Here is a 16,002-nt window from a genome sequence, read left to right on the forward strand (position 1 = left end):
TGTCCGGCATAGCTACTAGTAGACCCCCTCCGGAATACTGTAGGCACTGCTGATGGTAGTAACACACGTTTGTGCTGAACTGAACACCCAAGAGATTCTTTTAAGCTGGGAAGGGTGTCAAAACAATCCAAATCGAAGTGTTCAGAGCACAGGATGGATGTTGGTGAGGGCTCCCACTTGTCACGAGTGCGCCTGACTTGCTTCACCCACTTCGCATGCAGCTCGGGATCTCTGGGAAACTTGAATAAACTTACCCCATCCTTGTGGGTTTTGGAGCAAAAGCCAGCAACACAACGCGAAGGCATAATATATATAATAATGTATAATAATAATACTAATAATGACAAACTGAACACCTGTCGCATCAACAACAAACTGGTAAGTGAGGAGGAAGGTTCTTTCGCTGACGTCATATAGCTCCTCCTCCTCATTCGTCTCCTGGGTGCTGCAGCCCCGTCAAATTTGCCCAAATAGCCGCGTTTTTTATCATAACTTGTAAAATAGGTGCCTTTGTGAATTAATATATGGATCATCGGGAATTACTTTTTATTAGTGCTGTCAAAAATGTCGCGTTATTAACGCGTTAACTTGACTCAATTTTAACGGCAATAATTTTTTTTATCACGAGATTAACGCTCTGTGACATGATGCCACGCCCCGCACAGCCAGAGTCCTCTGCCCTCCCCCGAAGAGCCACGGTGCTCGGCTTAGGTTTCGTTTTCCCATCGGCGGCTCCAGCCCCACTTTGCAGTGGCTGTGACAAGACGTGTTATGCTCTGCAATTAAAAAAAAAAACAAAAACACATTGGTACAACCAGTGTTCGAACTATGCCGATATTTTCGGGGGGGTCCCTTTTTTTTCCCTTGGGGGGGTGCTTGCGCTTGTCTCAGAGCGCGGATCTCCATCGCGCGCTCACTTCGGATATGCAAATGCTTCCCGTTACACACGATTGCTATGTCAATAAACATCATTTTGCCAATATTTTCGAGACCCCCCAACATTTCCCAAATCATGTTTTCAAGGGATCTCATGTCTGTTTCAGGGGATCTCGGATCCCCCGAGTACCCCCGTAGTTCGAACGGTGAGCAAGCCCATTCACTTTTTTATGCTGATAAGAGAATTTACAATGGTTTTTCATGTGACAAAAATGTGCGATTAAATTGCGATTAATCGCGAGTTAACTATGACAGTCGCGACATTAATCGCGATTAAATATTTTAATCGCTTGACAGCACTACTTTTTATGTTATAAAACATCGCCAAAGATGTCAAAAACGTGTCATCAGACCTTTAACAGGAGCAGCCGAAAGAAGATATTTTAGGGAAGCAAAAGTATTGGAATGGATGCCGTACAACATTTCGATATCCCTTGCATACATTCTTCAATTGTGATGCTTATACTGCAGGATCGAGGATCATCGTCTCGCTGCTTGAAGTGCCTCCCAATTAATATGGGTGTACAGGGCTCGACATTTAGGATTGCCCAGGGCAAGTGAAGCATGCATTCGGGTAAGTGGGATATGTCCCCGACATGCCCGACCGGCCAAGTTGGAACGAGCATATGTTACAAACGAGCACCACAAAAATGAGGCTTTTTGATCTTTTATTTCAGTTCCTAAAAGCGTCCGTCACTACGTATCCGCCATTACGTCTTGACTGTTTCCTTAGTCTCGGTTTCATTTCCTACTTTGCAAGTTATTTTATATACCCCCTGTGTTGTAGTATGGTACACGTACTGTTTATAGACCCCATGTGCATGATGTCACGCATCACATGATAATTACAGCTGGGGTCAGACAGACACCGTCTTTCATGCAAGCGAGGCTTAATCGGTCTTCAGTGTGGTTAATTTTTGCGCCGTTTTTGCTTGTTCAAACGGAGAAATCGATAAAAGGCATTACCGTCTCCCCGCTATCAAGAAAAATGTTCAAAAATAGAAGCAAGTGCTTCAAGAACAACGAGGAAACGAGTGGTTAAAGAATACGAGGAGAGGAGCTCAGCCTGAAAACTCCAGAGAAATTCACAGGTTGTATTTAAAATGTATTTTACAAAAGCAGAAAGTCGGACGTGATGATGGAAGAGTTTGCCTAAGAATCTCGTTTTAATTTTTTTTTCTGCTCACATTCGAGCATTCATGAAAGCGTTTGATTTTCTTACAGGTGAAGCCGCTTCTTTGACCCCGTCCACACGTAGCCGGGTATCTGCTAAATCGAAGATATTTTTCTACGTTTTGGCCTGTCATCCACATGAAAACGCATCAAAAACGAATATTTAAAAAAACTCCGGGCAAAGTGAAGATTTTTGAAAACTCCGCGTATGCCTTTTCGTGTAGACAGAGATAACCGGAGGTTTGCGTTTTAGAACGTCACAATCTGCGCCAAAAAAAATGACAACAAATCTGCCCTGACGTCAAACGTACGACCTTTGTTTACTGCAGAAGCCAGATTACGCATGGACAAAGAGTAATGGATCGGAGTAGTTCCTTGAAAGCGTTAATTATTGTGCAGGTGCTATTCTGATGTGATTAGGGGGTAGGATTTGGGGAAATAATGCCATCTACAGGTTTGGAATGTGATTGAAAACGCAGATGTTCGGTTATGTGTGGAAGGGATTTTTTCGAAGACGAGGTGGTGTGGATAAAACATTTTTATAAACGGAGGGGGGGGAAATGTTCGGTTTTAAAAATACCCAGCTACGTGTGTACATGGCCTTTATTTGACACAGAAAACCCGGATTGGTTTCAAACAACTCGGGCATAAAAAACTCAACAAGGAGCGACATACGCAATAAATCCTGAAAGAACAGAACAGATTAAGAGCCGAGAGAGCTGGAGCTTTGTTTTGGTTATCAGAGGAACACAGTACTGTGCAAAATATTTATATATGGTTTTAAAAGAATAGAGTAATCCTTAGACACAAGTGCTCAAACTAGGAGCAATAATACAACAAAATAAAGAGAGAAAATACTTCAGTTTATACGCATGATTTTATTGCGCACGACAAGCCTGTTTCGAGAGCGACTTGCTTGTCAAAGCATATCGATACCATCAACTCAGACATGTGTGTATATGTCCCCGCTGACAAAACCACCAACTTTTCAGGCTACCGCCGGATGACTGTAAGGCACTCATAAAGTCTATCGAAAAGGAATATAAGAAGGCACCTGGAAACCTCGAACAGCAAATTAACATCAAGGCAAACTCCATCGCCAATCGCCTTGAATTAGACAACCGCATTGAATCTCTAGCACATAAAGATGCCTTTATTACCCTTATAGACTGGCACCAAAATTAAAAAAAAAGTGCTTATTTAAGGAGTTAAAGGCATTTTTGAGACAAAGTCGGCAAACAGTCTTATTTTGTCAATTTGGGTGTGCCGAATTCAAATCTGCAATATGCCGAGCTCTATCTGACCTCTGTTGACCTCTAGAGGTCATTGAACTTTGGGCCTGTAAACGTCTCAGCTGAACCCAGTTTCTCAGCTTTCTAAGGAATGAAATGTACTAAAATGATTAATGAAGTTAGCGAATGGCCTTGTTTGTGAAATGTTTGGGTGCTGAATTCATTTTTCATTTGTAAAACGACATACAACCTCTGATAACCTCAAGGTCATTAAACTTGGCCTATAGGCCTCTGCATTTAACGGCATTTTTAAACTGACTTTACTCCCCCAAAAAGAATATGAACAGACAAAAAACAAATAGAAAGGAACAAATACAACATTAAATGCCAGTCCATGTACATGTGACTTATGCAAGGCTGACACTTGCACGATTCCGTGGCACGCATTGGCACGACTCGAGTCGTGCCAGTGCGCAAACTAGTCGTAAACTGGCGTGAAGTGTGCGTAAACCCGTCGTGACTGCGTGCCATGTCGGGACGAGAATTTTGAAATGTTCAAAATTTTGGTCACGACAAAATTTCGCGACCGGGTCGTGAACTATGCGCAAACTGTTCGTGAACTCGTCGGGACGATGCGGGAGGATGCGTGCCAGTGCGTGGAAGTGCGCGCTGAGGTAATTTTTGTAGCCCCTTTGATCTTCCTTGTGGAGTTCAGTCAGTAGACTGTCATACTGTCCAAACTCGTGCCTTCTGGTCAACCATTCCCGGACCCACACTTTCCTTTGTGTCTTTCTTCGAGGTGGGGTTGCCTTTTCTTGCTCTTCTGCCTCTTCCAGCCTTTTCTGCTGCTCTTCAACAATGGCTAGAGCAGCTGCCAGGTATAGGCATCTTCTCTTCTCTGCAATGATTGTGTCTCTGGTATTCAGCATGTTGTCTCTTCCACAGCCAATTCAAAAATGACCAGGGGTTGGGGAGGCCCCCTTTTTATATGGCGTGCCCAAGTCGGCACGACACCGTCCGAATTGCGCAAACTCGTCGTGCCAATGCGGGAAGTGCGTAAACTATGCGCAAACTATGCGTGAACTTGTCGTGCCAGTTCGTGAATGTGGACGGGCACGCATTCGTGAACTCGTCGTGAACTAGTCGTGAACAGTGCGGGAGCCTCCCAGTTCGTGCCCCAAAATGGCACGACTTGCCACGACAAAATCGTGCAAGTGTCAGCCTTGCATTACTTTTCACAATGAGAATGCCTAGGCGATCACCTTACATAACATTGCATTACATTTAGCGGTTATTGTTTATACAAAGCTACTGAAAAAAGGACCGACTCAGCAGCATACAAAATGTGGGGGCATACAGGGTATACAGGTTAATCAGGGTTAGTATATATGAGAGGTTTTTTTTTCTTTGTTGTTTGTTTTTTGTAAAGGCTTTACCCCGTTTAAAACAAAAAACAAACAACAAAGAAAAAAACTCTCATATATACTAACCCTGATTAACCTGTATACCCTGTATGCCCCCACATTTTGTATGCTGCTGAGTCTGTCCTTTTTTCAGTAGCTTTGTATAAACAATAACCTCTAAATGTAATGCAATGTTATGTAAGGTGATCGCCGAGGCATTCTCATTGTGAAAAGTAAGTCACATGTACATGGACTGGCATTTAATGTTGTATTTGTTCCTTTCTATTTGTTTTTTGTCTGTTCATATTCTTTTTGGGGGAGTAAAGTCAGTTTAAAAATGGCGTTAAATGCATAGGCCTATAGGCCAAGTTTAATGACCTTGAGGTTATCAGAGGTCGTATGTCGTTTTACAAATGAAAAATGAATTCAGCACCCAAACATTTAACAAACAAGGCCATTCGCTAACTTCATTAATCATTTTAGTGCATTTCATTCCTTAGAAAGCTGAGAAACTGGGTTCAGCTGAGACGTTTACAGGCCCAAAGTTTAATGACCTCTAGAGGTCAACAGAGGTCAGATAGAGCTCGGCATATTGCAGATTTGAATTCGGCACACCCAAATTGACAAAATAAGACTGTTTGTCGACTTTGTCTCAAAAATGCCTTTGGGTGTCACAATTCTGGATTTCGGTACCAGTCTATTAAGGATCATAAAGAGAATTTTGTTAACAATCCGACATGCCGTCTTATAAACCCTACCAAATCAGAAATATGAGAGAGCAAGTCGCTCTCGAAACAGGCTTGTCGTGCGCAATAAAATCATGCGTATAAATTGAAGTATTTTCTCTCTTTATTTTGTTGTGTATATGGTTTTATTTATTTATTTATTACATCATCCACCTCTAGGTTTATTTTTTTAAAAAAGCGCTGCGTCCTGACAGACCTGCTACACTGATTCAATTACAGGTTGCCAGGTCTGTATAAAACACCCACAACCCACATGCTAAACAATAATTTTAAACTCAAACATTATCCTGTCTGTCATGACGCAGCGTTTTTTTTTTTTAACCTAGAGGTGGATGATATAAAAAAAAACCCGATATATAAATATTCTCAAACATAGTACTGTTCAAAAGTCTTGGCACCCTATTGTTTTCTTCCTACAAACTTTGTTATAGATTTCCATTTTATGATTTCTACGTTATGGAGTGATGAATCTGCAGTCTGAGAGAGAGAGAGAGTTCGACACAAACACACTGAACTTCACAACAGCTGCATGCATGTGAAATGGAAATAAATCGACTAAGGCAGGAAAAACTATTTTGGATAAAATTTTATTGTCCGTTAAAAGTAAAAAGTAACCAATAACCAAACTTAATAAAAAAAAACTTAATCAATAACCAAACTTCAACTCAATGTGTGATCTTTATTTTATGTTGCAATTCACAACTATTCTATAGTTTTCCTAAAAAAAAAAAAATAGTTCTCGCGAAATAGGGGGTAAGTGATAATCTGGGGGGGGTTAGTGGAAATTTACCCCCACTTGTCCCTCAGGGCAAGTGGATTTAAAAGTTACTGTCAAGCCCTGGGTGTATTTCTCTTTAAATTGCAAGTCAGAATGTTTCCGTCGGCTTCTGAATTCATTCTGCTAGTACTATCATGAGTTACATCATCAACAAAGATTAGTGAGCCCGTTGCAGAATTCCCCTTCTCTGTATTTCTTTGCAATTTACAATCTGGCCTTCTTGTTTTTAATCCCGGTGAGTGGTTTGCATCTTGTGGTAATGCCTCTGTAATTTCTGCTCTTCTTTGAACAGTGGATTGTGATACCTCCACGCTTGCTCTGTGGATGTTGTTGGTGAGGTCACTGTTGTTTTCGGGTTTTTCTTCACGGATTTCTCATAGGGCGGCACGGCGGTGTAGTGCAATTCCATGTAAATGTCAACCTCACCATGCAAAAATAAAGCAACATGTAAAACATCAAAACCACTCCCAGAGAGATCACCTAGGCCTGTATTTTACAGATGTGAATAAGTTGAACCAATTTGTAACCAACCTAATATGTCACTGTCAGTCTTTCTTTCTTATAATGTAAAACCCAAGCTAAAATCAACTTTGATCATGTACAATTCTATATTATTGCCACAAGCCACAGAAATGTATGCTAAAATCCACAAAACAGCAAAACAATAGCCATCCTAAATATTATTTAAGAACTTTGATAGTTTTAGCTGATATTTAGAGAGTTTTTCAAAGGGTTATGGTGGTTAAATTGCTGATTTTCTAAACATATGCCATGTCTATTTCAGACGCGTCACATCCATAACGGAATTTCGTCACATCCATAACGCTGACTTTTCCTTCCGAAACTCTGCATGAAATACAAAATATTTTAAACAAAGATTTTTTAATATTCACCTTGGACCCCTCTATCAGATGGATATCTCCATTTCGACATTAGGTTTACAATTTCACAGAGTTTGATAAAAATGTACAGTCACCCAAGAAAAGTGATACTTTTTCTGTCACATCCATAACGCATCTTTTATTGGCATTTTCTGGCATGCCCTAGATGTACTATGGGAATTGTTCTTGTTCTATCACTTCTCCAGTATGGTACAGCCTTAAAATATGCAACACCTGTTTAAATACTGGGAGACAATAAAACATGCACTGGGTCATTTGTTGCCATTTTGAGTTCAAGTGTCACGTCCATAACGCTGGAATTGCTCTGTAGTGGTCAGCGCTGTCGCCTCACAGCAAGAAGGTTCTTGGTTCGAGCCCAGCAGCCAACGGGGGCCTTTCTGTGTGGAGTTTGCATGTTCTCTCTGTGGGTTTGCCCCATGTGGTTAGGTTAACATGGGATAGCCTTGGGTTCAAGTGCCCTTAAGCGAGGCACCTAATCCCTAACTGCTCCCCGGGCACTGTTGCATAGCTGCTCACTGCTCTGTGTGTGTGTGTGTGTGTTCACGACTTTAAATGGGCCAAATGCTGAGAGGAATTTCACTGTGTTTAAGTGTATGCGTGATAAAGAAGTAGGTGTTCTTGTTTCTGTTATCAACTGTTGTTTGTTTGGCCAACCTGTTGGATGTGTGGTTGTTGGTACACCAGTTGTTTCTTTCTTTTTCAGAACATTCCAAATTGTTGTGTTTGGCTATTCCCATCCAACAAATATCAGTTCCAAAATGGCTTGCTTTTCTCCCATAGACAGCACTCTGGTCTTCATGTTGGTTCCTTTTTAACAAATCCAGTCTTCTCAGGCATCACCCATGAGTAGATATTCAGAACTACTGACTGTTTAAACAATTAGTCAGTCTCTTTCAGTCAGAGGTTTACATCGAGGGATTTGATTTACAGAATCGGATTTCAGAATTCAGTTGATGTACTTGAACAGCTACGTACAGTTGTAGTCGGACGCTTACATACACAAACATGAATGTCATCATGGACATGAATTTCAAGGGAATATTTGGCTTTTAGTGATTTCTTTGAACTGTTCTTTGAACTGTTCTTTTCCTGGGCGGCACGGTGGTGTAGTGGTTAGCGCTGTCGCCTCACAGCAAGAAGGTCCGGGTTCGAGCCCCGTGGCCGGCGAGGGCCTTTCTGTGCGGAGTTTGCATGTTCTCCCCGTGTCCGCGTGGGTTTCCTCCGGGTGCTCCGGTTTCCCCCACAGTCCAAAGACATGCAGGTTAGGTTAACTGGTGACTCTAAATTGACCGTAAGTGTGAATGTGAGTGTGAATGGTTGTCTGTGTCTATGTGTCAGCCCTGTGATGACCTGGTGACTTGTCCAGGGTGTACCCCGCCTTTCGCCCGTAGTCAGCTGGGATAGGCTCCAGCTCGCCTGCGACCCTGTAGAACAGGATAAAGCGGCTAGAGATAATGAGATGAGATGAGATGTTCTTTTCCTGTAGCAGAATGATTGTTCAACATGCATCATTAATAGAAAAAAACATTTGGTGCACAAGGTTTTATTTATTTAGAGTTTTCTGAAATCAACACCGGGACAAAATTATACAGACAGGGTCAAAAATTTACATACGTCCCCATAGATTATTAATTCAGTGGTGCTAAAAGTTCCAGAACGTCTTTTAACTTGCTGAGGCCAACGCCTCTTAACTTCCTTTTCATGACTGATCATGATATAGAAGCTACAAGCTGTAGTCAATGACAACATAAAAAGGGTTTGTTTGATAGCACTCGTTGGCTTGACCAACAGATAGTACAATGGGGAAAGTCCCAGGATCTCCGTGCAGATCTGAGAAAGAGGATTCTAGATTTACTAAACTCAGGAATGTCTCTTGGAGCCATTTCAAAACAACTGCAGATTCCAAGGCCATCAAACAGTTGTGTGTAAGTGCAAGTTATTGGGAGGTGGAACCACCTTGCTGGAAGAAGAACCGTACTGTCACCTTCCGCTGAGAGGAAATTGGTTTGGATTTTCATGAACAGCCAAGGCATAGACATGCCATGACCTGAAAGCTTCTGGAACACTGTCTCCAGTCAAGCGAGTTTTACATGGGCTGATGTTCAAGAAAGAAGCCCCTGCTCCAAAAACTTCGACGAAAGTTTGCAGTTGTCCACCTGGGCAAAGAAAAAGGCTTCTGGAGGAATGTTTGATGGTCCGATGAGACAAAGGCCGAATCCCATTTCACCCCTTGGACCAACCCCTTGGCCTTTCCTCTCCATTTTGCGCGTTCACGTGAAGGGGTAGGGGTATCCCAATCCCAGTTAACGCGGAGGGGGAGGGGAAGGCGGAGGGCTTCTGTACCCCTCCAAACGGAGATTTTCCTGGAGCTGACTCCGAACGAAGGGGTTTGAGTGATTTCCCACAATGCCATGCGGATTTCAGCGAGATTTCATGCGGATTTCAGAAAGATGGCGGTTCCCGCGGCGAAAGATTGTCATAAATGTATTTTCTCCATTATTTACGTGTTTTAAGTTGTTATCCAGAGGAAACACGCCGCTTGATTCGCTTTCGAGCTGAGAATGAGCAGCGATTTCTGAAATCCAAGCTGCTGCTAAAAAGCTTTGGGAGTGAGTATTGTTTTCGGTTGCTTGACTGCGTACGTTTTGTTCTGTTATTCTCGCTTTTATTGTTTACATGAGTGTTCTGACACCTCATTCTGTCGGATGTGGTGCACGAAGCGCCAAAGATATCCCATTCAGTGGTGTTAGTTAACAAATCACACCCTGCCAGCAGAGATTTCTGGTTCTGGCTCTGACTGTAGTGGCTGGTCGCAGCCAATGACGCATTTGGTCGCGTTTTGCTAACGTAAACGCTGACGGAGGTACGCGATGACGTATGCGATCGTTGAAGGGGTATCCCAATACGTAGGGGTTGAATTTCAAGCCCTATCCCTTGTAGCTCAGTTTCAAGGGGAAGGGCCAAGGGGAAGGGGGAGGGGTAGAAATTAGAATTGGGATTGGGCCAAAGATTGAGGCCCTGTCCACACGGCAACGGATTCAGGTGAATCTGATAAGGGTCAGTCCATGAAATGGGGTTACCAAAATGTCACATAGAGGGAGTCACTTAAAACAATTTACAACTGAAAGCAACTTTTATTTCCATGAAGCATTGACCATATAAGAAAATATAACATAGTTGTTAAGATAACTCCTGCTCTACAATGTATGATAAAATCCATAAATATTTACCCGGTTGCTAATGTAACAAGGACACGAACAAGCTTTTAAAAATAAAGGAAAAATATTGATAAAATCAATTTTTTGCTTTTATTTGCTTACTTTAAACATTAACACTGAATAAGAATTCATTAGAAATATTAGTTCAACATCATAAACACTGAAAATATGAAATACCAGTATTTCACAAACTTCATAAAATCTCTTTAAGATTTGAACAATAACAACAGTCATTAACAGGAAACAGTTTCATCCTATATGGGGTAAATGAGATTATTGAATTCATTACTTTACTTAGTCACACTTATATCTGCACTTCTCTCGAGCACGTGTTGTGGCGTGTGAGATCCCGCGAGAAGTTCTCTCACGTCAGTTCAGCTGACCTAGATTGAGTAAATAGGTCTCGCAGGTTGTGAACGAACCAGGAAGTGAGTGGACGCCACGTTAGGATGTGAGAAAAAAACATCGATAATTTCTTTTATTGCCGTTTGTTTAAATTTCTTTCTACCTACATCGTTTTATAGTATATTCTTCTTTATATTAAAAACATCAATCATGATTTCAACTCGTTTTATCATTTTTTATAAGCCTGGTTTCTAACGTAACACGGTAGGACATCGCAATGTTACGTTCACAACCTATTTTTAGTGGATGAATTCGAAGCTAAATAGTTTATAGAACCTTCTTAACTTTATTATGCGAGTGTAAAACTAAATTGCAAGTACCATGAAACTAATTTTATTGAAATTCTCAGAAAGTAATGAAGGTTTATTTAAGCTCAAAGTCAGCAAATATTCCATGTCACAAAAAACGTGTCATCCGTGTCCAGTCACAGGGGAAGAAAATGTTTCACATTTCTTTATTTCAAAAGAAAACTTCATTTTTTATTAATTTTATTTCTTCAAACAATATTTATGGATAATCTGCTAAATATTTCTTTAAATCATGGAAATTAAAAAGATGAAATGATTATGTAAACCCGGACCAATGAAAAGTAACATCATTTCATGGACTGACCCATAAAATTGTTCATCGTTTCGGCCTGGCGTCCACACGGCACCGGTGTTTTGGGACACCCAAAACGATATTTTTTGAGAACGGGTTCCAGAGTGGAAAAATCTGGCAACGACGCCGTTGCGAAGTCGTCTGGATGAGTAGAACGGATTTGTTTACGATGACGTCACAACCACATGACTAGAACAAGCAGCACTCTCGCTGTTTTGTATGAACCACTGCATTGCATTCACTTTTGTATACAGCTTTTCTTTTAAATAAACAAGTAACTGAGCCATTTCTTGAATTTGTTTTTTTTATTGGATAAGACTGCTTTTCAAAATGTTCACACACAATATAAAAAGTTATATAAATTATATAAAAATGCTTTTCAAAATGTTCACACACAATAAGCAAATTAAGTTATATAAAACTATGCACACTAATAAAACTAATTTGTACACACAGAAGGCACGATTTCCTCGCGTAGTCGCAGCCATCTTCTTGTTGTTGTGTGCTTGTTCCTGAGAGTGCTTCACGCCGGGTAGAAGAAAGGGTTGATGCGCATGCGTCCTACTTCTTCTATTGTTCTGGTGTCTCCAATGGGACCGTCTTACAGCGCACGTAGAGGTGTGGCATGTGTATTGCATCGTTTTCAGCAAGCGTTGCGTTGCCATATGGACCTGATATTTTACTGATCCGTTGCCCATGTGGACGCGATATTTTTTTTAATAAAATCTCGTTGCGGCGGCACGGTGGTGTAGTGGTTAGCGCTGTCGCCTCACAGCAAGAAGGTCCGGGTTCGAGCCCCGTGGCCGGCGAGGGCCTTTCTGTGTGGAGTTTGCCTGTTCTTCCCGTGTCCGCGTGGGTTTCCTCCGGGTGCTCCGGTTTCCTCCACAGTCCAAAGACATGCAGGTTAGGTTAACTGGTGACTCTAAATTGACCGTAGGTGTGAATGTGAGTGTGAATGGTTGTCTGTGTCTATGTGTCAGCCCTGTGATGACCTGGCGACTTGTCCAGGGTGTACCCCGCCTCTCGCCCATAGTCAGCTGGGATAGGCTCCAGCTTGCCTGCGACCCTGTAGAAGGATAAAGCGGCTAGAGATAATGAGATGAGAATGAGATGAAAATCTCGTTGCCATTGTCGTGTGGATGTAGCCTGAGTTGTTTAGCCGCAATGACCAGAGACCACTGCACCAACTGTTAAGCATGATGGTGGTAGTTTCATGCTATGGGGCTGTTGAAGAATGAAGGAGGAGGACTACCGCAGACACAATTGGGTGTTCCAACAGGACAGTTACTCCAAATGCACATCAAAGCTGGTTGTGGAATGGATAAAGCAGGCTATCATTAAGCTTAAACCAAGTCCTGACCTCAAACCTATCAAAAAATATATGAACTGTGCTTAACAGTCAGGTCTGTGCCAGGAAACACACACTTAATTGAAATCTACCAAATCTGCCAAGTATTCTGTCGGAACAGCTTATTCACAGGGACTTGTATGGTGGACACTCTTGGTAACCTATGACTAATTTTCAGTTTTAAGTGATTAAAAGCATGTTTTTAAACGAAGAAAATCATTGAAGCTTTCTGTAAGGAGACGTTCTGTTTAGCAGTTATGGAAAGAGTCTCCCACGTCAGTGCTTTCAGCAGCCAGCCTACCTCCACAGGAAAGTCTTCAGGGCAGTGGGCTTTGCACGTCCCAGTTTCTTAGTAACATAACAAGCTGCTGTAATATAATAGAAATTTGCTGCGGTATAAGAGAGAGAAAAACACTTGAAGGCATGCTGTTATTGGAGAATAGTCAAAGGCGTCATACCACCTCATGCTTGATTATTTTCTTATAACAGCTCTTCACGTTTTGGCTTGAATAATTTTGCTGTGAAACAAGTCGAGTGATATATTGTTGTGTGTGTTTGGGGTACTGCTCAGGCACCAACCGAGCTCTGCTGTGCAAGCAAACCAGTGACCGTCAGAACCAGGTGATTCAGATCGGGCGAGCCCACACAACTGATAACGAAGACGAGCTGGCCAGACTGGCTCAGTTAGGTAAGCGCGCACACGTCTGTTGCTCTGTGTGTCATAGTCAGATAAAACTCTCTTGGATGAATCTTTTTCTTTCTTTCTTTCTTTCTTTCTTTCTTTCTTTCTTTCTTTCTTTCTTTCTCAGGCCTGGACCCAAATCGGCTCAGACAGACGGGGACAATCGCAGGTCAGAGCAGTCTGAGGCGGATCGGAGACTACAAGGTGAAATTCAACTACACGGACATTGATGTCCTGAGGTGGGTTCAAAGGAAATAAATGCACCATAATCATTCAGACTTGGACACGCCGTCATAAAATAACGTTGCCTTAGAGCTAAAATATCTATCATTTTCGTTCCACTCAAGTCCCAGACAATTTATTTACCATATATATATATTTTTAAAGCATGCATGTAGACAATGATTCATTTCTGTTTGAGTGATTGTATTTCCTGTACATGTGGCCGACTGCAAATTGGTGATTTTTGCTCGTTATGGCAACCGTTTTTCTTTTACAAATATGAAAATCATGTAATATTTTGGTTTGTGTGTCATAAATATAAGCAGCTAACAACATTAGGCTAGACTTTGTGACGTTTCATAGTGCTTTAAGAATGATCCCAAATTCATGCCAGACTTCCACCAACACTGATGTTGGTAAATGCCAATCAGCTCATTCATGGCACAAAATATTTGCATTTAGTGACGTACACAAAACTCTCTAAAAGTCAAAACCTGCAGAGCTAAATATTTCCAGTAATGCAGCTCAGCCACTGCACAGGCTCGGCAACCATTGGCTATTTATTTATTTATTTTTATTTGACTTTTGTCTTAACTGAGTAGCTCGTCTTACTTTCCTTAGATTATAAATGTCTTCATTTGCTTTCTTTTCAAATCATTAATATGAAATAACCGAGTTCTCATTAAAGCTAGACGGCCTTTCAGATTTTTCAAGTGTACAGTGCCTTGCAAAAGTATTCATACCCCTTGAACTTGTTCACATTTTTCCACCTTACAACCACGAACTTAAAGTGCTGATGACACGTTTTTGACATCTTTGGCGATGTTTTATAACATAAAAAGTAATTCCCGATGATCCATATATTAATTCATGAAGGCGCCTACTTTACAAGTTATGATAAAAAACGCAGCTATTTGGGCAAATTTGACGGGGCTGCAGCACCCAGGAGACGAAAGAGGAGGAGGAGCTATATGACGTCAGCGAAAGAACCTTCCTCCTAACTTACCAGTTTGTTGTTGATGCGACAGGTGTTCAGTTTGTCATTATTAGTATTATTATTATACATTTTATATACACACCGGTGTGTGTGTGTGTATATATATATATATATATATATATATATATATATAATGTGTTCGCGTTGTGTTGCTGGCTTTTGCTCCAAAACCCACAAGGATGGGGTAAGTTTATTCAAGTTTCCCAGAGATCCCGAGCTGCATGCGAAGTGGGTGAAGCAAGTCAGGCGCACTCGTGACAAGTGGGAGCCCTCACCAACATCCATCCTGTGCTCTGAACACTTCGATTTGGATTGTTTTGACACCCTTCCCAGCTTAAAAGAATCTCTTGGGTGTTCAGTTCAGCACAAACGTGTGTTACTACCATCAGCAGTGCCTACACAGTGTTGCCAGATTGGGAGGTTTCCCGCCCAGTTGGGCGGGAAACCTCCCAATCTGGCAACACTGCCAGTATTCCGGAGGGGGTCTACTAGTAGCTATGCCGGATCCAAAGACAGTCCTCCTGTCAACTAAACATGTGTTGTGAAACGACATAAGATAAAGGTATGTAGAGCTATAGATTCTACATGATAATCATAAATGTAATCATAAAGTCGGCGTGATATCAGTCATGTATTTGCTTGTGAAAGCTTGCGGCTTTCATGTAACTGCCGCCTAGCAACGAGAGGCAAAGGGTAAAGAGGGTAGGCTATCATAGATTCTATTCGGAAGAGATCAACACAATTCTAGACTCCCAGAAGAGGAAGAGCTAGCACTAGAGAGTTCACCGGCGTTTTCATGCGCCATTTCCATTGAGTAGAACCAGAGTAGAACAGCCAGTGAACCGCAGCGTGTTCTCCCGCTGACGTCACAACATGGCCGCCAGCCACGGACCCAGTTTTCTTGCGCTGTGCAATTAAAAGTTGGATATTCGCGTAACAACAGCTTCTTTTCACGCAATTATAACAGAAATCTAACATGTTTGCCATGTTGTATAGTTTATTTAAGAAATTGCATAGAGTCATGTTCGTGTCATCAGCACTTTAAAAGTTTTTTATTGAGATTTTATGTGATAGACCAGTGTTTCTCAAACTTTTTCAGACCAAGGACCACTTTGTCCCCAAAAAAAATTTCAGGGACCACCTGTCAACACCCCCCCCCCCCCCCCCACACACACACACACACACACACAGACCATACAAAAAATGAAAAAATTATGGTTAACTAAATACATAAAAGCAGTGGTTCTCAAACTTTTTTCACCAAGTAATGCCACCTCAGAAAATACTTGGCTCTCCAAGTACCACCATAATGACCAACATTAAAATACAGTAGCGTAGTAGGCCTAAGTATTCATTAAAA

General features: G+C 41.6%; 1 protein-coding gene across 2 annotated transcripts in view; it reads left to right on the forward strand.

The window, feature by feature from the left end:
* The window catches only part of tab1 (TGF-beta activated kinase 1/MAP3K7 binding protein 1), an 82,606-nt gene that overhangs the window by 26,832 nt on the left and 39,772 nt on the right, over window positions 1-16,002 (forward strand). For both annotated transcript variants that reach the window (XM_060918830.1, XM_060918831.1), the window contains exons 6-7: window positions 13,313-13,429; window positions 13,551-13,662. In XM_060918830.1, coding sequence (XP_060774813.1) covers window positions 13,313-13,429; window positions 13,551-13,662 — 229 coding nt within the window. The remainder of the gene's footprint in view (window positions 1-13,312; window positions 13,430-13,550; window positions 13,663-16,002) is intronic.

The sequence above is a fragment of the Neoarius graeffei genome, chromosome 4 (assembly GCF_027579695.1).
Source record: "Neoarius graeffei isolate fNeoGra1 chromosome 4, fNeoGra1.pri, whole genome shotgun sequence".
Lineage (NCBI taxonomy): Eukaryota > Metazoa > Chordata > Actinopteri > Siluriformes > Ariidae > Neoarius > Neoarius graeffei.